At 40.3% G+C, this 20,864-nt stretch overlaps 1 protein-coding gene across 3 annotated transcripts in view; it reads right to left on the bottom strand.

The window, feature by feature from the left end:
• The window catches only part of plxna4 (plexin A4), a 200,823-nt gene that overhangs the window by 85,230 nt on the left and 94,729 nt on the right, over positions 1–20,864 (bottom strand). For all 3 annotated transcript variants that reach the window (XM_053313947.1, XM_053313945.1, XM_053313946.1), the window contains one exon: positions 4,286–4,414. In XM_053313947.1, coding sequence (XP_053169922.1) covers positions 4,286–4,414 — 129 coding nt within the window. The remainder of the gene's footprint in view (positions 1–4,285; positions 4,415–20,864) is intronic.

A 20,864-nucleotide genomic window follows, 5' to 3' on the forward strand; every position in this document is an offset into this window, starting at 1 on the left:
AAACACTGAACTGAAAGTGCAATGACCTCCTTACCTCCTCCACCACCACCTTATTTATTCTAGATGTCCTCATTGTAGTTGACAGATGAAGCAGTGTTAACAGGATGGTAACACAGTGGACTACAGTAACAGCTCATATTAACAATGGGATTGACCTGCCCCTGTCACTCAAACTGCAACTCTAACATCCATAATCACACCACATTCTATAACATGACTGTCCTCTTCATACCAGAACATCTATTTAACACAGTAATAAGACGACGTGTGTACAAAATGTGTATGAGTGTGTGTGTGTGTGTGTATAAGGGTGAGATATTCAGCGAGAGAAGGAGTAAAATATCCAATTAGGGGACCGACAATCACTGAATTAATGCAAGGGAAGGGATGACAGATTACTCCACTAGTGAGGAATATTAAAAAAAATGTGGAATGAGGACTTGAGTTGGGTAAAAATGACAATGAGTAGTGGGAGAGGGTTAGAAATGGAACAAAGATGGAGGGAAAGGAGATGAAGACAGAGGAGTAAGGAATACAAAGGGATGAATCCCTCAATCACTTTACAAATCCCTTTAGAAATGAATAGAGGACCAAAAACCTATAATCCTGAAAGAAAAGCAACTAAACAAAAGATGACATATTCACAGGATTTGAGGAAAGGCAGAAAGAAAAAAGAGATGTTGCAGGGATGAAAGAAAAGTAAAATAAAGGATCAGAAAAAAATAAAAAACAGTGGGAGAATATAATGACTTGGATCTGAATCATTTTTACAGTATACAAAGCTGCATGAGAATGTGTTTGTGCTAGTATTTGGCTAGCTTCCTTCCCTAATGAGTGTATAATGTGACAGAGACAAGCAAGGTACAGTGACTCCCTAAAGCTGAATTTATATGTCTGTATCAAGGTGTTGCAGTGGTCCAACTTCAGATTAATTTATCTACAATAATTTATAGTAATGTGTCGCGCCTTATCAGTCATTCCAAGTAATTATGTTTACATTCTTTCAATCACTTATGAAATAGTGATGGAGGAAAGCTTTGCCCTAAAAAAGCTAGCTTTGCTAGCAAGATTACAATTTTTTCTAACTACTGAGAGGGATAAAGAATCACTGAGCCAGGTGTCTGTTTTGTGGCTTAAGTAATTATTTTTACTTTCTTCAATTCACTTTGTGATTGAGAGTGATGATCGCAGTGAAGACACAGTATTACATTTTTAGCGTTACTAAAAGATAGAAGAACTGAGTTCCTCAAAGTTCCTCAAAGTGTTCTCCTTCTGACCCCTTGTTGTCTTGTACTGGATGTCTCCAGGCCTGGCATCACCTGTCTGCAGGGGAGGGTTTCGAGGCTGTCTTAGAACAGCAGGAGACGAGCTGTATCGACCAGCTCTGTTCTCAGCCTCCTGTTGTGGGCCCTCTTCTCTTCTGTCTTTCTATCATGTTTCCTCTTTCTGTATTTCTCCCTCATTCTATCTATCACACTCTGAGTGTATGGGTCCCAGGGCCCAGACACAGCAGGTGGCCTTCTGCTATCGACCAACTCGGGCTGCTTTAATAGCGTTTGCTACCACTGGGAATCGGGAATGTGTGTGTGTGTTTGTGTGTGTGTGTGTATTTGAGTTACACTAAACCACTGATCCAACAAGCAGCAGTATTACATTTCAGAACTCCAGTGTGTAACGGTGACCACAATATGACCTTTGAACTTGGCTGTCCATGCTAGGGCAACAGAAGGCAAACAAAAAGTTCAAGACGACATTTATCTATGAATACTGATCACCTTATGGGTAAAGGGGATGATTGTTTTAGTATATGATATTTGTGTAAGGACCAGTAGCAAATAAATGCCAGATATATTAGTCAAATTCGATATGTGGGTGCCAACATTTAAAAATGGATCATGTTAGAATCTTTTTTTTTTTGCATTGACATTGAACAAAACTTGTTTCAACTTGAGGCAACAGCGTGATGAACATTCTGCTAACAATTTACACAGAAACCTTCAAGAGTCAACTTTTTATGGAAAACAACCTGTGAGAAAAAACCTGATGCACCAAAATATTGTCGCAATATGTTATTTCCCTTTGAGATGAAGCAATTTGAACTCATCTCTTTTAGTCACTGCAGACATTTGAAAACAATTTTGTAACACTCTGCACAGGGACTGGCAGTAAAGAATACGTTTTTGGGGTTGTTTTTTTATAATGGCTGTCTGAATCTGCATGAAAAATCACAATTACAGTGTAACTGATAGACTACAAACTCTACTGACTCTAAGGTGCATGAAGGTATCGCAGTGAAATAAGAAAAATATCAGTGTCAGTCACAATTACTATGGATTGATTAGTCAACAAAGCATGGCTCAGCAAAAACCTCATTCTTTGAGTTTTTCATTCATTCTTACTTTTATTATAAACTCTTCAGCACTGTAGCAGTGTGTTTGTGTGTGCACTGAGTCAATGTGTATATTTGTGTGTGTTATGTGTGTAAATATGTTGTGTTCATTAAGTTCTTTCTATATTTGTGTGCATGGTAATTCCCAGACGTTCTTCCTAAACAGTTAGTGGAGGTCAGCTCTCTAACTAGGCTAATAGACTAATTACTAGGAAGGCCACACACACACACGGGACCACTATTCAACAGAAAAAACTCACTTGGTTGTGTTCTTTTTTGCTCAATGTAAGCTAATTGGCATGCAAATTAAAAATGCTAAATTAGTAACATGATGTTGGGCGATAATAGCAAGACATAAAGGAATCTAACATAATGGGAAGAAATGAAAGTTAAGTATTCCTAATAATTCATTTGTTATTCTGTGATATCTTCTGTAAGCCCAATTACATGCACTGCAATCCAAAAGGGACAAAACAAAATTCTCACACTGCTGGTTAACAGATTTGCAAGAGTGGTAATTGGATGCCATGACAAAATAGGATCCTAAATGTCCTTATTCTGCTCACTTGTGTCTCTCCCTCGCATTCTTTCTCTCTCTCTCTGCAGATGGACTGACTGAGATCTCAGGAGAGGAGATGAGAGCTGCATTTGAAAGGGCACCTTCAGCTCAGTCTGTCTGATATTTAAACGTGTTATCACAATAATCTGGGCACTTAAAATGAGCATGCGTTTACACACACACACGCACATTTACACACACAAACACATTGCACTACACATTAGTAAATACTGGCAGTGTCATGGTGCCAGTGAGGTCTATAATCCTCTGGAAGCTGCAGACAATATGCAAGGGTAACCAGGCTATCGCTGCCAACAAAATGGCAGTGGCCTTCTGTGATTAAGGGTGACAGGAGATAAATAGGAGCGAGGGAGGGAATGATATGCATATCATCTGTACTTCAGAGCTTTTGCAATATTATTTCTAACAGTCACATTAATAATGGACAATGACTAGAGCTAGACTACAGTAAAATATGGGAGATCCACCATGGGTTCTTCAACCAGTTGCCTGATCTGGCCTCAGTGGTCTCTGCGCATTTACTGCTTCTGTGATGATGAATTAACTTTCAGGATAGGGAGGACTGTTTTGAAATGTTCACCAAAAAAGACATGGCATCCATCCATGATGCTCATGTTGAAATTATGTTCAGTCATCAGACTACTAATGCAATATTTATCCTAATGATGTTTGGCTCAACATATACATAACTGATCATTCCCCACATATCAACTGCCAGACACTATTCAAGTATGAGATATAATGCAACTACATGTTTGTGGTTGTGTGTCTTTTTGTGTGTAAAGGGAAGGTGAATACCTAACACACACATTGAGTCATAGGTGTGTGTGCTTTCACATTTGGGTGAATGCTATCTTAGCAAGGTTTTGCCTGTGATAGAGGTGTTCAGTCTCTCTGTGTCTGTGTCCATTACACAGAGTGCTGCTATTTCGCTCCACATTCCATGTCATCAAAGGCACTAAGAGAGATAGTGTGTGTGTGTGTGTGCGTGTGTGTGTGAATCTGTCTGTGCACAGACATACAGACCAACACACACACAAGTGGACTAAGACTACTCTCCACTCTCCCTATAATTCAACACGTTTATTCACTCCAGCTCTACCCTCACAGTCAGTTTCTATAAAAAGACATGGGCATAGCATCCAACAGTCCATCTAGTCCTTTTCTCTCCTCCAGCCAAGGTGTAATGAAATCCTCTATGCCACACCAAAGGTTATTTTACCCGGTGACATAAGAAAATGATAAATGCCAGTGGTTATGATATTAAGCTGGCAGGGGGGCTTGTGATAGTGTGTGTGTGCATCTGTGTGTCTGACCTGGGTCTCAGACATGACATAGAGGTAGTGGTGATCAGATGAGAAGGCCATGTCTCTGAGGATGGGTCCATTTTCCACTGCCTGCACCGTCTCATACTGCAAAGCACGTGAGGAGCCATCTACCCGGATCTGGAAAAACATAGAAGCACATAAAGATTTAACATATTTAATATGCATAACACTTCCAGTCATAATAGAGCAGACAACAGTGCTTCAGTCTAAATGACAGTGACCGTCTTCAAAAGCACACTAGGTTACCAATACTATTGCAAAAGTCATCAGGAGTACAAAGTAGCGGACAGTCTGACTTGACATAATGTATTTATTCAATTTACAGTGTAAAATGGAGTGAGTAAATGACAGGGTTAAAAATAGAATTCAGATATGAAGAATAGCAAAGGAAAAACAGCAGCAGAGTGACAAAGAGGTTTGGTAATTGTGCCCTCCACAATGAAGGACTTGGCAATGGAACAAAGGTGGTGTCTAGGGACATCAAAGTGTACAATTAGGAGCAAAGGTATCATTAAAAATGTACTTTTGAACATTATTTTTGGAAGAATTGCTCATTTACTGCATACTGCCTTAGGATTTTCCCATGCATCATGACTTTCTGTGTTGTATTTGTGAAGCTCATCTTTCTCTATCACGGTCTCAGCCATTCAAAAGTGATTACGGTAATTAGGCATCTGGGCAAGAGGTGTGGTCTGTGGGCCCCCAGGTGTGTTTACTCAGCATAAAGTGCATGGAATTGGCCCCACACACACTTGCTGGTGTGATGGAAGTGTTCTGGGTTGTGCCTGAACATCTGCTTACAGAGTCATTCGCTCACACACACTCTCACTCACACTCACACTCACACACACACACACAGAGGGGTGTGTTCCAAATTATCCTTTCTAAATCTGGTCCTCTGGCTGTAATTTCCCAGTAACACACTCTGACACATACCTAACCAAGCAACTTTCGGTACTCAGTAGAATAAATGCTCGCACACACACACAGGCCTGTGTGGGCTTGTGGACAGGTGTGAAGCAAGTCTTGTCAAAGTTGTGATGACTCTTGGTAGTTCTTTGCACTCTTCAGCACTTAAGGGTTCACAGGTAACAGGCACAGTCAGAAGATAATTGGACAGGAAGCAGATGGTCGAGTAGGCAGGTGAGTCACTTCATGATTAATTATAATACGCTGATGACAACATACTCTGTGTTCTCTCTGTCAGCATATCATTAAAAATACCTTTCTACCAGCTTGCCTAAAGCTACAGTCTCTGTAGGTCAAGAAGCCTTAATTGTTCTGGGTAGGTAAATTATACCACTCGGTGTACTTGTGCTATACTGACTGAAAACGAAGGGTCATATCTGAGTTTTTGAGAAACAAGATTATGCACATTTAAGCTAGTGACTGAATTACTGAGTGACAGTCTAACCCACTTTGGCTTTATTCTGCATTATTACAGAATGAAACCCAATCCTGTGCTACAGTCCCATGAAACTTTTTGTTAGCTTTGTTTAAGCAAACTACTGTACAGCGAAGAGAGAAACATAAGTACACAGGACACAATTAAAGTCCTGCTCTACTCCTGCTGCTTCTACTGATATCCAGTTTCACAACATGACATTTCAGGCACCATCTTTCACCCTGATTTCACCCTGCGCTCTCTCTCTCTCTCTTTTTTTTTCTCATTCATTCTTCCTCTCTCGTTCTGCCTCCTGCTTTGCTTGTGTAGTGATCTTGGTCTCTAAGGACCATGGGTTCTGTGTATCAAAGCTTCACACACTTTCACTGGGAACCACTCTATACGCTTGGGTCAATTGCAAAGAAAAGAACAGAAGGTGAATAGGAGAGAGAGAAAGAATAGAGGGAAGGTAGGTAGAAATAAACTTCTATGTGAGCCAGGGCCAGATTCAGCAGGTGGGGTTATCTAATCTGCCTGATAGGGTGAGTTAATTTGAGGCGCTGTGCATTTGCGCGCAGCACACAGCTTGTGTTTGTGTGTTCATGTATGCAAAGATGTGTGTGTATCAGCTTACCCCCACTGCATATTAGAGAAGTGTAGAGACAATTGCTGAGCAGAGTTAAAGGGCAGACAGTCTATGGCAGTTGCTGAATATAGAGTTTTATTGTGTTGGGACAGATCCATAGTCACCAGGGAGCACAGGGGTTTCAAGAGGAAGCTCCTGTATATTATCCCTCAATCTGACCACCAACAAAACAAATGAGCCACCAGGGAGAGCACAGCATGTCCGCAAGCATGCGTCGCTGGCTGGTTTAGTCACACTGGGACTGAAGGGGGAACACGCAGGGGAAAAGACTGACTTAAATCAGATACCAGTGTACTTATTTGTCATTGATTAGAACATATGAAGACACTTATAAGCAATTTGACCCTGTATCTTTATATCAACACAGCAGGGTCACCCTGGAGTATTTTATATCAATTTCACAGTAATTAACAATGAATTCCTTATGCTATAAAACTCTGTGCTACAAAGGATAAATAATCCAAAATACCCAAATTGAGTCTATAGTGCTCTAAAATTAAATGACAATTAACAGCTAGTTTATATTTTTTATCTACTGTATACGAATACACACACACACACACACACACACACTCTCTCTCTATACAGACAAACAGCCTACTCAGAGTAGACTGAACACAATCAATACTTTAATTCCCTTGATGCAAAGCCAAAGCTAATGATTATGATTTGTTATGAAACGACTAATCCTACTTTCATTGTCAGCAACAGTAATTATTAATATATCTTTAAGTAATTTTTTCATCAGCCTAAAATCATTAGGCAGCTACAGTGGTGGTAGCCAATATTATCTGATTCCTTTTCAACAGTAATAAAGTGGATTAGCTGCTCTATGCTAAATGGATTACAATGCTAATCTCTGCTATCACATTAGCACTACACAATAGAAATTCACTGCCAGACAGACTTCATTTTGCCTCCAAGTAGGAAGGTGAGAAATGCATTGAGCCCACACATAAATGCACACATATTGTACAAAGAAGTGTACTCACGCAAACACTCACATCATTTTGCTCTCTCTCTCTCTTTCACATGCACATGCACACACATACACACACACACAGGCTGTCTGGCTGGAGCTACTCATATGGTAATGAGGAATACTCTGGGGAGAGTGGGGAGAGTTACAGGCACTTTTGGCTCACAGAGCACACTTCCTCAGTCCTGCAGTAAACCTGTGTGCAGTAAACATTTCTTCGATGGCTCTGAGTGTATCGATCCATGTGAATATGTGTGATATATGGGCTATATCACAGATCTTACCGAGAAAATCCTAGACCTCCACTCTGGCCATAAACTGTATCCCCCTAGTGGACGTAGCAAATAAGTACACCAAGGCTATCACTGAAGAACAAGTCAGTAGCATTTTGCAAAAATAAAAAAAATACAATCTAGATGCACCTGTAGTATCTCAAGAAGACACAAACTTTCAGAACAAAAAAGATATGTACATTTTACAGAGCTTTTAAGGCTGCCTCAGATTAGAGACTATCAATTGTTTGCGAGCAGAATGTGAGGGTAGTGTTGATACATCAGAAATACTAAAAACTGTAGATAAATTAATAAAACAGTTTCAGTGTTAAAGTGCAAAGAAAAACAAATCCAAACCCTTGTGCAGATGGTATCTGCCTTGAATCTGTCAATGAAAATGCCCAAAGTGACTATCTCCCTCTCTCCATGGGGCTAACAGCTAGCAGAAGGTGTGATACAGACAGGGAAGCCAATCCGGTGTGAAAACCACAGGAGTACCCTCTCTCAGTTTCCAAATATTGGCACAGTACATCATAAAAGCACATGGAAACTACTGCACTTCCTCTGACTCTGCATGGAAGCAGGATAAAATGCAACACAGTCTTATTATGCATACAATGCTTAACAGAAATAAAATAGAGAGGACCTGAGCTTAAACTGTTTGTGTTATCCTGTACAGCAAAATGAATAGAAAATATGCTGGAAAGAAATGCAAAATATCAAGAAAAAGCATACACTATCAACATTGACATTTTGTCAATGGCTGAGTTCAAAATACACCTTACTAGGGTCAATAATGTTGTTGGCCCCTCTGGACCATTATTTTAGCGAAAACTGTTATACACATGACGACTTCCTTTGATTTTAGATCATCTCTGTGAACTGGCCTGCCATTATGTAGAAACCACTTTAAATCAAATGGTGAAATAGACTGCCCACATTTTAGAGTCTTGTCAATCCTCAGGAGAGGTATAAAATACTACTGTTGCAGAAGTGCAAATGATGGTTGTGGCTAAGTGCAATACACAGCAAAAGCAACCCTTTGGGCAACACCACATTTGGGAAAAAGCTCAAAGTACATACAATCACTGAATGAGAATAACTTCATTTGCATTTGTGAGTGAGGACAGTGAGGGAGACTGCATAACTGTGTCCTTGGCTGTTATGCCATGGATTTGGGGTGACAAAAGGAAGGCTAGTCACACAGAGTTGCAGTCTGTTAAGCATGGCAGACACACTAACACGCCATGGCTGGAACACACACCATGACCAACATGCTGCTAGTGGAAGCCAGAGTAAGCTGCTGACTCAAGCATCACTATGGTCTGACATGGGCCATGCACCTACAGTAAGGTGAGTGGGCTGGAGCAGAATGTCATCCAAAGTCATACGGAAATTACCTAAACCATACTGTGTGAGGAATTCCACCAATCATCTGAAACATGGGTATGGGTAAACCCAAAGTCATTGCCAGGATTTCTACAGCCAATAAAAGGTCATGAACTTTCTTCTGCCACCTTGATAAAAGGTATGTGAGCCTCATCACAAAATAACTTTGAATAGAAAACAGGGGTTTCATGAGAGTGATGCATTTTGTTGCATTTTAACAACTAGGGTCTTGCAGTTTATTTGTAGCGTTGGCTGTCACTGCTTCAGGTTGTGCTAACTCTGGGGATGTGATTAAGATTGAGAAGTATTGTGGAACTGAAGACTATTACTCAAAGGTATTACCCAAACTCTTGCTGTAAATGTATATTAGATCCAGCAGAACTACTTACTACTGTCACAGTCTGTTCTGCTCTTCTCCTGCTGCTGGTAACTTTCCACTCACCACACCCCTGCTCTACTCCTGCTAATCAGCCACACCCACCTCATCAGTTAACTCTGTTCACCTGGGCTTCATCAGTAATCACCTGGACTCTCAGCTTGCAGCTTAAAACTGCTAACTGGTTCTGTGCTGCAATTGGGTCCTGCCACTTCCTCCATCTGTTACAACTACCTTCTTTAACATTAAACTACCTTATTAGTGTAGCTGTTGCATTAAATCAGTCTTACAAACCAAAGGATTATAATAGATATTTTACGTGCATTCAATTTTGTATGCATGTCTAATAAGTGGTTTAAATGATTGGGTTAAACTACAAATGAGGCCTATTGGATTCCTGATGAAACCACAACCACTGATAATAGCAGTAACATTTGAGTAAGTCAAATATTCCTACAGTATAAGCACTAAGAATGATAACAAAAGCTAACAAACAAGACCCTAATTGTAAAAAAACATGTTCTAAATAATTCCTGGTGATACAGGGGGGATGTGACTTTGCTACATTCCTGTAGCTCATCCAGGACATTCACAGACTACCTAATATTATCATAATAATGTGAATGTAACCTATTCAACATTTCACCTATTTGAGAACTAGTAAAATATTTGAGTGACATTTTTAAAAGCATGTCAGTCAGAGCAGGAGCAAAACTTGCTGTTGGGGTCTCTTGAGGTTTATTCTTTAAGCCCTAAGATCCTTACCTTGTTCAAGATACCAATCAAAAACATTTTGGAGTGATAAGAGCATAGCCCCATGCCAAATGCCACTGTTACCCAACCTGCCACACGTCGCTCAGGTTTCGACCCTCTTTGTCAAACCACAGCAGAGTGTTAGGTATTCAATAGGGCAAGGCAAGACATGCAATAAGAGCCTAGAAAGTGAGGCAAGCCAGACAGACAGACAGACAGAGACAACTGAGAGGAACATTCACTCTGAAAGAGGGAGGAAGAAAAGGAACAACGTATCGTCACTACATAATGGCAATGTGTCTCTACACGCATTCTATTCATAGCGACAGCAATACAATGGTGGCTGTCTGATTGCCCAAATCTGTCCAGCTCACTGAAACATATGGCGGACAGAGAGAAAAGAGGTGTAAGAAGGGTGGAGAGAATAACTGAAGGAAATGGGGCTAGAAGGCGGACTGGATCCATTTCTCAGTGTCAATCAATGCCGGAACAAACTCTCCACTTCCACATTCAATGCTTCAATATTTAGCTCTAGGCAAGATGGACTGGTGCGAGACTAGTGGGGGAGTGTGGATGATTTGACATTAATCTGAGGGTATTAATGAGGATGTGGCACACTAAAGTGTGAAGGCAGGCTGGTAGTATACCACTGCTTGAGCAAGGAATCACAAATTAGCTGTTATTCATCACCAAAAGGAGTTAATCGGGACAATCAAAGACAGACATGTTTTTAAGTTTATCTGAGAGGGAGCCTGTCCAGAAAGGACGGCACTAAAGCAGTGTAGTACAGTACTGTGACACATGAATGATTAATGCCATGGTACTTCTACATCTGCAGTGTATTTTGGCATAGTATTTTATGTTTTATGACGAGCTATAATGGAGACATCTTGCTGTCATCCAAAGGTACAACATCGACTTAATGCTTTACTGCTTTCCTTTACGGCAGTAAAATATTCATTCAGTTCATTAAAGACACTTTAAAAGTCCCCCCTTCTTTCCTTCCTTCCCTCTTTCCTTCCGGCTCAACTTCTCTCTCTATAGGAGGATGAGTGGGCAAAAAAACCCCACAGAGTGGAACTGAACGCATTCTGTGCTTTAATTCACTATTCTCTGTTTTATGTTTGCGATTAGGCATATCTGCTACACAGCAGGATTTTAATTAATGGCTTTCCCCCATTGCCTGCACTGTGAGAGAAGGTGCTTTGTGGGCGCAAATCAGGGAAATGTCATTGTTAGCTGGGAAGTAACTACAGAGACTTGCGTTTGGTGTCAAAACTGTGAAGAAATATGACCTCTACAATGGCCCTCCTGTTGAGTTTAGTTTTATTATGGTTAATCCTCTGCAGATGTTTTATTTTGGCTAGATTGTTTAGGAATGGGAGGTTAAATGAAACTCCTCACAGCTTGGTGCTGTGAGATAAAAGTGGTGAAACTAAGACACTGGGGTTATTGGTGGCACCAAAGTGTGTCCATGTCACATAGGAAGAAAAAAAAATCATTCAAAGTTTTGTAAGTGAGCATATGTGCACTTATGTCTGTTTCTATCGGTGCCACTCCAGTATCCACCACCTCACATCTGGGATTTGACACTACAGCAGACAAAGCCGCAGGGGAACCCCTGGCTCAGTGACTGACCGTTGTGGCATTAAAGGTGTGGTACCTGTTAGCCTGCAGGTTCATGTGGCCTACTAATCTAACCTTATCCCCCTGCTGAGAGATAGACAGAAAAAAGCAAGGAGAGAGGCAAAGAGAAGGACAAGAATGTTATTGTGAGGGATGATGGTGTTGGATGTGAAAGGGGACAAGTGTCTGGAGGCTTCCTAACTCATTTCTCCCTCCTCTCTCCCCTCCTCCCTCAATCTCCCCCATGGCTTCAAGGGGTGAGTGACAGGTCTCCCTGCTATCATTGCCTTTACTGCTGAGCTGCCTTAGAGCACTGTGACCAGGCAGGGGGCTCATGGCTCAGCTTTTGTTACCATTTTCCTTCTTGCTATTGCTTTTGCTCTTTTCTATCTCGATTGCTCTCTCTCTTTCAATCTTTAAGTCATGAGGTTGACTTTAACACCTGTAGGCTTATGGCCGGTTCAATCTTGAGAACATTCGTGACCTCTTGACTTACAACAACTTACTTACTTACTTTCTTCCATCTTTTTTTCTTTTAAAACATGTTTGTTCCATTCATTAGCAGCCATGTTATATGTTGTTTTGAGCTTACACATTTTTACCATTTTTTCTGTCAGATATAATTGGAAACAAGAATCCTTTCCAATGTGTAGTACCCGTTTAAACCAGAGAATAGAGAAAAATGCTTTAGCATTTCATTCTGTAATCTATGTGTATGTTTACAGGAAGGTCTCCTCTATCAAGTCAATAAGGCAAAACATATAAATACATTAAATCTGCCCACTGAAGAGCAAAAAAAGTCTGTTCAAAAAATGCTTTGCTTCCTCTGGATAATTGTCCCTTTCCTGTGCCATGTTCACTGCTCCATCTCTTATCCTTTTTCCTTTTAAGTCTTTTCTCTTTCTGTTTTCATAGTCTTGCTTTATTTCTTTGTCCATCGATTTTTCAATTTTTGAGATTTTTTTCCTTGCAATATTCATCATTCCATCACTTTTATTCCTCGTCTTTCCTTTCCTCCTTCTTCTCCTATCCAATTCTTCTTCCACTGTCTCATTAGAGCTGCAGCAGGATGTTACAGGCGACAGGTAGAGATCTCCTGACAGACCTCATTTAGTGCAGACAAATAACCGGCCTGGCTGAGAAAAACCTATACGTACATTTCTCTTTCAAACCAATTATTTTATGTACTGCTTTTCATTTTTTACCCAGTTATTCTGCAGTAGTAGGAGCTGCAGTTCCCACCACTGCTGCAGTAGCCACTGGCTGGGCCTCAAGGACCCCACTGAGGCAACGGCATAATTTGAGAGCACATCACCACCTGTGTCTCTATTAGTGGTGCAACCCAGTGGCAGTGCTACAGAGTGGTGCACACCCCATTATATTTTGTGACCAGAGGCCACTGTGTGAAACCTTTGGGAGCCATTAATGAAGTCAACATGCTCCCCGGAGTAGTGAGGGCACCAAATCAGCCTATTGTGTCGAATCAAGACTTGGCCTTTCAGGCAACACAGCAGTGCACAAAGTCAGAGATTATGGATGCCATTCATTTGGAGGAGTGTGGCTGGCAAACTGCTTTAGCATGTTGAATCCTATAAATACAGCCCACTGAGTATAATCACATTTAGATTATAATGCGTGTGTGTGTTACAGAGAGGGAAAGGTTGTGTGTGTTTCCCACACCTGTGAGAACTGTAGCACCCGGGAAGCTGTACATGGAGTTATGGTAGAGTAATAAGTAGCAAGCTTTGATGTTAGAGAAGCAGAGGAAAAGGAGAGGGAAAAGGGAAAGCTGAGGAAGGTAAGGCAAAATGGACCATCTATCTTCATTATTGTGTTTCTCCCAGGAACTTGAGCACATTTAAAGCTCTATTCATTGTGATTATTGCATTATATGGATAGTATATTTAAGTAATAGGTGTACCACTGACTTTAACTTAGATGTAAACAGGGTCTACTTTCTATCATACTGCTCCCTCATTTCCCTGCCTCTTTTTATCCCACGACAACTGGCAAGCAGCCTTTGGATAGAGGAACTTTCAAGACAAAATCTCTGCCCTAAGCATAGAGAGCATATGTGCATGGAGGCTTCTTTGGGAAGTTTAGTTGAGTTTGGAGTTCACATCACATATGTAAGTAAATTTATTTGAACTTTGATCAGTGGACTGCATCCTGCTTCCTTAACTGTCAATCACCAATTTATCCAACCGTTGAAGACAATGAATAAAGAACCTATCATTACTTTGTCTTTAGCGCAAAAGAGACTATGAATCACTGACCCATGATAACCTAAGGTCACGATTAATTGGACAGATAAAAATAGCATGTTGGAAAAACCTTAGATCAGCTTCACACAGAACAGATATCTCTAGCCCTTTTAGGAAACCCAGATGAGTCTGAGATCTTTAGATAATGGTCTGATGATGTACTTTGATCAACATTCACAGGATCATGTCACAGGCACCTCTATTGTGACCTATATCCACCTCTATGTAGGATGAACAAGAACAGGGGTGCATTCTTATATTTTAACAGGGTAAATTCAATAGTTTTTTCTTGAATGGACCATACTATGCTTCTATAAATGTCAATCAGCTACCTATCTAACCAGAGTGGTGGAGAAGGGACCCAAAGAGATATCTAGGTCTGATAATGACCTACTGACAGGCTCAGATCAACTTTAGGCAAGGTGAAGGCATGACTTTCAGAACTCTTTTGTCCCTTTCTACCAGACTGTGCTTTTTTTTAGTTGTTATCTGTCTCTTTATTTCACTGCTTTTCAATCTGCCCTCTTCTATCTGGTCAATACTCATTTTTGGCTTGTTTACAAAAGCAAACAAAGCAGTTATTTGCCTTCAAGGGTGCGATTGGTTTCCTAGCAGATAAGCAAAAATACATAAATAGACAAAGAGATGCACAAACTTGCACTTGTGTTCATGTATTAAAAAATAAAATACCAAGAATGACAAACCCTGAACTTTGAACTGCTCAAAAACGAACGTTGAAAAGTGTTGTAAAAAGTAAGACATGAGGAAAAACGGTAATGTGTGTGTTTGTGTGTGTGTGTGTCCGCGTGTGTGTATCCAGGTGTGTGAATAATAGATGGGGAGCTGAGAGCCAGACGCTGTCTGAGAGCAGACATCACCCTGGATCCTGTTACCACACACTGCCATCAGAATAGCTCTGGAGACTCAAGCAAAATATACATACACCTAGAGTTCAAGCATTCAGACACAAGCACAAGGCTATATATACAAGCACACAAACAATAACAAAACTAGTGACCTTTCTGTACCTCTGCTCAGATTCTCAAAATAACACTATCTCTATCCTGTGTGTTTGCTCAGGTGTAATCACAGAGTTGAGTAATATGATCATTCAGTGGAAAATGTAACTCTTCTTCAAAAAGATGGATTTGATGAAGTACACATTTTACCAGCAATTCTACTGAAAGTATTGGTATGGTATAGGGCCACCCTTAGTGACATACTAGACTCAGTATAGAGTGGTACAAACATACCCATACCAATATACACACACACACACACACACACACACACACACCCACCCCTATTAAATCTATGGATCACTGACTAAAGCTGAAGATCACACACTCATGAATTACCAATAGCCTTACCTTTCGGACTTGTGCAGATTTATTTGTGTGTGTGTTTTTGTGTGTGTGTGTGTGTGTGTGTGTGTATACACATGTGTATGCTGACTGGTATGCAGAGGTATTCATTGCCTAGCCTTCAGTTTTATGTTGTAGTGATTTATGAGGTTCCTACCAAAGTTTCTAATTAAATAGGGAAGCACCTCACAAGCAATTCCTCAGAGATAAGCAGGTGTGAATTTCTGCTCCGTCCTTATTGTCTGTGCAAGTGTGCTTGTGTGTATGTGTGCACATAATATATGTGTTTGTGTGTGTATGTGCATTTAACATGTGAATGTGTCTGTGTGTATTCCCTTGTTTTCAGCCCCAAGGGTGACTCCTTTTTCTTTCTCATCTCTCCTCTTTGCCTTTATTCCTTTATTAAACAGACTGGCACACTCCCTCTTTTATACCTGTTTTCCCACTGAAGTGAAAAATTGCATTGCCAGCATAGCAGGGGACAGCAGGAGGGATAAAAAGAGAGGCAGAGAGTGAAAAAACAGAAAAACAAGGACAGTGAGGAAGATAGGGAGAGTGAGGAATAACACTGCACTAACCCCTCAAGGCATGTGTTCATTCACCAACTGCTATAATAATGGAAATCATTGGAGGAAAGACGGTGAGACTAAGAAAGACAACTAAAGGTTGTAAGGAACATAAGTGGCCTAAAATGTTTATCCATATCTCTGACTCTTACAGTATTGTGAGCAAAAAAACCTAAATGGGACACCCTTCCCTAAAAAATTGGCCCTGCTTTTCTGAATATATATGATGAATAAGAGGATATTTGTCATCACACAAAAAACAGCAGGGTGAGAAAGCTGAATAGAAATGTGTACCTGTAAGATTGAGTCTAGTTCCCTAAAGTCACTTCTATTTTCTTTTTTCCTCTCCTTGTTGTCTATTCACTTCAAACATCCACCAGAGGCAAACACATTAATCACAACACAAGTTAATTTCTATATCTGCCTGCATGTGGTGCAATACTTCACCCTGAATTATGTCTGACACACTGGAATTGTATCATTGGGCTATAGCCCTTCTTAAACTACAGAAACAGAGGTTTTGGGGCTTGCCAAAAGAAAAATAACTTTGTTGCAATAGTCTGAGTGACACTTAATATTTGTTGGCATGGAAATTGCTTTCAGTTTTGTGATATGAACTAAATATTGCACTTTTTTATATTGTTTCTTCTGTAAAGAAGTCAAGAAAATGACTCCTGACCTGGTCATGAACTCATTCAAGACCTCGCTCTCTGTATTATTTTTAAACACAGTCCTTTTATACCAGTGAAGACATCACAAGCCTTCACTGACTACGCAGGAGGTTCTTCTAAAATTAGCACTTCTTTATCATGGGAACACATTAGAGTTTCACGCCCATGCATTATGCCGTAGCACAAAAGCAATGTATTGTGATAATGATAATGGAGGCTTCACAGTGGGTGTCAAATAACTTCACCCCATAAATAAATGAGCTTGTTGTTTCAGGATGATTGGTTAGCTAATCACAAAGATGAGGGAACAAATAAAAAGGAGCATGTAGGCATGTGCAACTAAAAGTGATACCTATACAGGAACAATTGTATGTGTGAGCATGGATATGTGTGAGTCTGTGTGTAATTACAAATACTCAACACATTAGCCACTGTAGTGTAAAACATAATGAATATAAACACAGTTGATTGATTGTCATGCAATTAAAGATGGTAGAAAATTCAATTCTGGGTCAACATTAAAGCTAACCTCTCAAAGCACAGACCTATATATTGAATATCTTTCTCAATATTCATCTTCAAACAGTTGATTTAAAGAGTATGGAGAATTTGACTTGGCTGGTATGACTGTCTAGGGAAATCTCATGACCACAGCCATTCACTGTCTGCCTTCTACATCCTCAGCTGCACTCTTTGTCTGTCTCTTTCTTTAACATCTCCCTCTTAGTTTTTCACATCCAGTTCCTCTCTGCTTACCTATACTGTCCTTTTACACTGTGACATATCACAGTATGACAAGCAAACAGGCAAACCAAGTGCCCTTGTCGGAGCAGAGCAAGCCTGAAAGACGGAGAGAAAAAGAGACAAAGAGGAGAGATTGAGAGGAACTCAGACAGATCACCTGCAGAACGTTAGATAGAGATGGGTGTAAGCCGCAATAAAACTTGAAGACAGATAAAAGTTAATTCTTTCTCTGAGAGAGAGAGGGAGAAGTCTAAGAGGATATTTGCTGAATGGGGACTGTCAGCTTGCGTTGTGCAGAAATCCTCTTATACCTCAAAATTTCAATTAGGTGGGGAAGCGTTTCGGTGTGGTATGCGTCTCTTATTCTGCGCAGGAAGTACAAGGTGCATGAGGTGGGATTTGTCACAGCAGCGACAGGCCTGCTCCACCTACATTATGATTCAAATAACACACACACAAACACACACACACAAAGAGCGCTCCTGCTTCTAACTGCCAAAGCCATTTCGACAACAGTGGTACACTTGATGCTACTTCAGTGTTCAGTGAGCAGTGTTGCAATTGAGTTTGTTCCACTGAAGAGAATCTGAAATTTAAACTCCACAGGTTTGTGTCAGGCTGCTGTCATTTGTGTGACAGCTACAATTACACTATGTGTCAACCTCTTCAAGAGACGCTGACTTACAGTAATTACAATGCCAAATGTAGCAGCCCGTCTTCATGGTCTGTTTGCATTCAATTTCCACCTTAGTGTTTTGATTTTAATTTGACCTTGTGCGTCACTCTCGCTCTTTACTATCACACATCGATAAATACATTTGACTTCTTAGTGTTATCATGTTCTCAGATCTCATACTTGGCATACCTTTGCTGTCTGTCAGTACAAAAAAAATCTACTTAGTTACATTTATATGATTCCCCTTTTTAACTTTCCCTCTCTATATTCCTTCCTGATTCCAAGCTTTTTCCTCCGCTTATCCTTAATCCATTCCTCTTCCCAAAATTCTAACATCTTTCTCTTTAACCCCTCAGTGTTTCTATCAAACTATCCATCTCTTGTTACCTCTGAGTCCATTCTCTCCACAAACCATCACTCACTCACTCTGACCCTTTTCTCTCTCTAGCCCTTCTGCTCCTTTCTTTCCCAAAATCCAATCCTGTCCTTCTCTTCCTCTCACCTTTTCTACCCCTTGCTCTATTCCCAGTTTCCCAGCTGGCTTTCATCTTCCCCAGGTTAGATTACTGTAAAGCACTGCCTGTCTGCCAGCATTCCTGAAAGCTTTTCATCTCTGCTCCGATTCATCTGGGGAGACAGAAAGAGCGAGGGAGAGTTGGGGAGAGAGAGAGAGGCCTGTGCTGTGCGACTATGTATTTCAGAGCCGTCAGTGGTTAACCTGCACTGCACACTGCACCGTGGGCTGATGGGAAATTTCCCCGCTGGTCTCTTGGCTGTCTGTGAAACGCCCACTCAGAGCCGAGAGCACACCTCACTGGGGACAGACAAATATGCGTACACATACGCACACACAGATGGTTGAAGCAAGATGCAAAAGGAAACAAACACACACACAAACCAGCATAGTCTGAACACACATTACACGTGTAAAGAAACATCACAAGACTTTACATCACAAGAGTAAAACTAAAAACACAACACAGAAAACCTCCTTTTTCCCACTCATATAACACACATTTTCCAACACAGAAAACCTCCTTTTCCCCCACTCATATAACAAGAAGATTAAGAAATCCACAGTCTACCAAGTAAACTGAGCCTGTGTTTTCCACAGACATGCATGTTCAGACAGTTATACCCAGAAGCACTCTGGCACGAGTGTGAGTGGTTGTGAGAAAGAGCGCATGAGATGTAAACACATCAGAAAATATGCATAAGTGTGATTTTTGCCCATATACATGTATTGACACTTTAACTACAGGTAGCAGTACAGGTTTGATTACAGAAGGTCCTCCAGCGTAAGTGCCTGTGGTTGTGTTTATTGCATGTGTGTTTCTGTGTGTGTGTATGTGTGTGTGTTCCTGTGGAAATGGGGGATGGTGTCAGTGGGTGTATATCCAGCTGTAAGTTCATCAGAGTACATTTATATCCTACCTGAGACAACTGCAAGGTGTTGTTACTGAGAAACATTTAAACTGCTGTGTATTATGGTTCCCTAACCCTAACCCTGTTATAGCAGTACTTGAAAAGATTTAAAACAAAAAGTGCTTTCATTAACCATGTTCTTTAATCCAAAATAGCTGAAATGTCTACTCCTGCATTTAGTGATTCCACTAACAGGTCTTATTTACCACTAATAAGCTCAGTATCTTGAGGTAAAACAAGACCAGGCACTCTACTCAGGCATGACATGAATAAATATTTTAAAACATCAATGGAAATGAGGCTACAAATAGTGATCTGTTGATTATTTTTGCAAGTAAATGATTCATTTGTTAAGTTGATACAATTTCAGACGACAATTTCAAAAGATGAGTTGTTTGGACATCCTCAAAGTGCTTCTTCTGTCCAACGGACAGTACGAAAGCCAATTATATGCAATTTACAATGTTACCAAAACCAAAAGAAAACCACCACATTGTCACATTTGAAAAGTTGAAATTGGTAAATGTTTTTTCAGTATTCATTTTTCACATAAAAATGCCAATTTTATTGTCTCTAAACTAATCAAGAAAAATGGTTCTTTCTTTTGGCACAGAAATAGAAACAAATGATCCATTTATCAATCTGGCTCATCTTGGTGAAGTTCGTAAATGGACTTTTGTATTACACAGCATATGTGAGCATTTTTACTATATGTTAAAACAAACTTTATATTCTCCTTCAGACACACAGTCTTACCATCATGTCAGTGTGCAAAGTCTGTCTTCTATGGCCTGTGTGATAATATGGTGCTCTGAAGTATTAAGGGCATCCCCCATGTGATATTTATGGACCTGCCAGTCTTTCGACCCTACTCACAACTCCCACACCCTTTAATCTTACTGCTGTCATCGACTGTCACTGCCTTATGACTATGGCCTTGGCTAACTGCCAGCCGACACACAGACACCGTGTGTGTGTTTGTGTGTGTGAGACTATTGAAATACAGCACCATTGTATTGTACAGTAAAGATCAGTATGTCAGTCAAATGTGAGTCAGAAGTGACAGGCAAAAAAGAGGAGGAGTGCTGAGTGATAACAAAACTGACATCCCAATGTTATGTTTGTGTATAGATCATAAATAAATGCTAAAATCACAGCCTTCACCCATCCTCCAAACCCAGTATGTAAAGAAAAGCACACAATTTTGGCAAGACAATAGCAAGAAAAGAGAATGACACTTGAGAGAAAAAAGGACAGATGGAGAGGAGAACAAAACTGCCCCCAAAGCAGTGCTTTTTAAACTGAATTGAATTTCTGAAAATAAGTCTTTGGCAGAACCTACCACCCCCACAAAGAAAACATTAAATTACACATAAGGACTACAATAACATGTATGTCATGATTATTCTTATAATTAAAGCTAGCAATGTGT

Source organism: Scomber japonicus, chromosome 23 (assembly GCF_027409825.1).
Source record: "Scomber japonicus isolate fScoJap1 chromosome 23, fScoJap1.pri, whole genome shotgun sequence".
NCBI classification, from domain to species: Eukaryota; Metazoa; Chordata; class Actinopteri; order Scombriformes; family Scombridae; genus Scomber; species Scomber japonicus.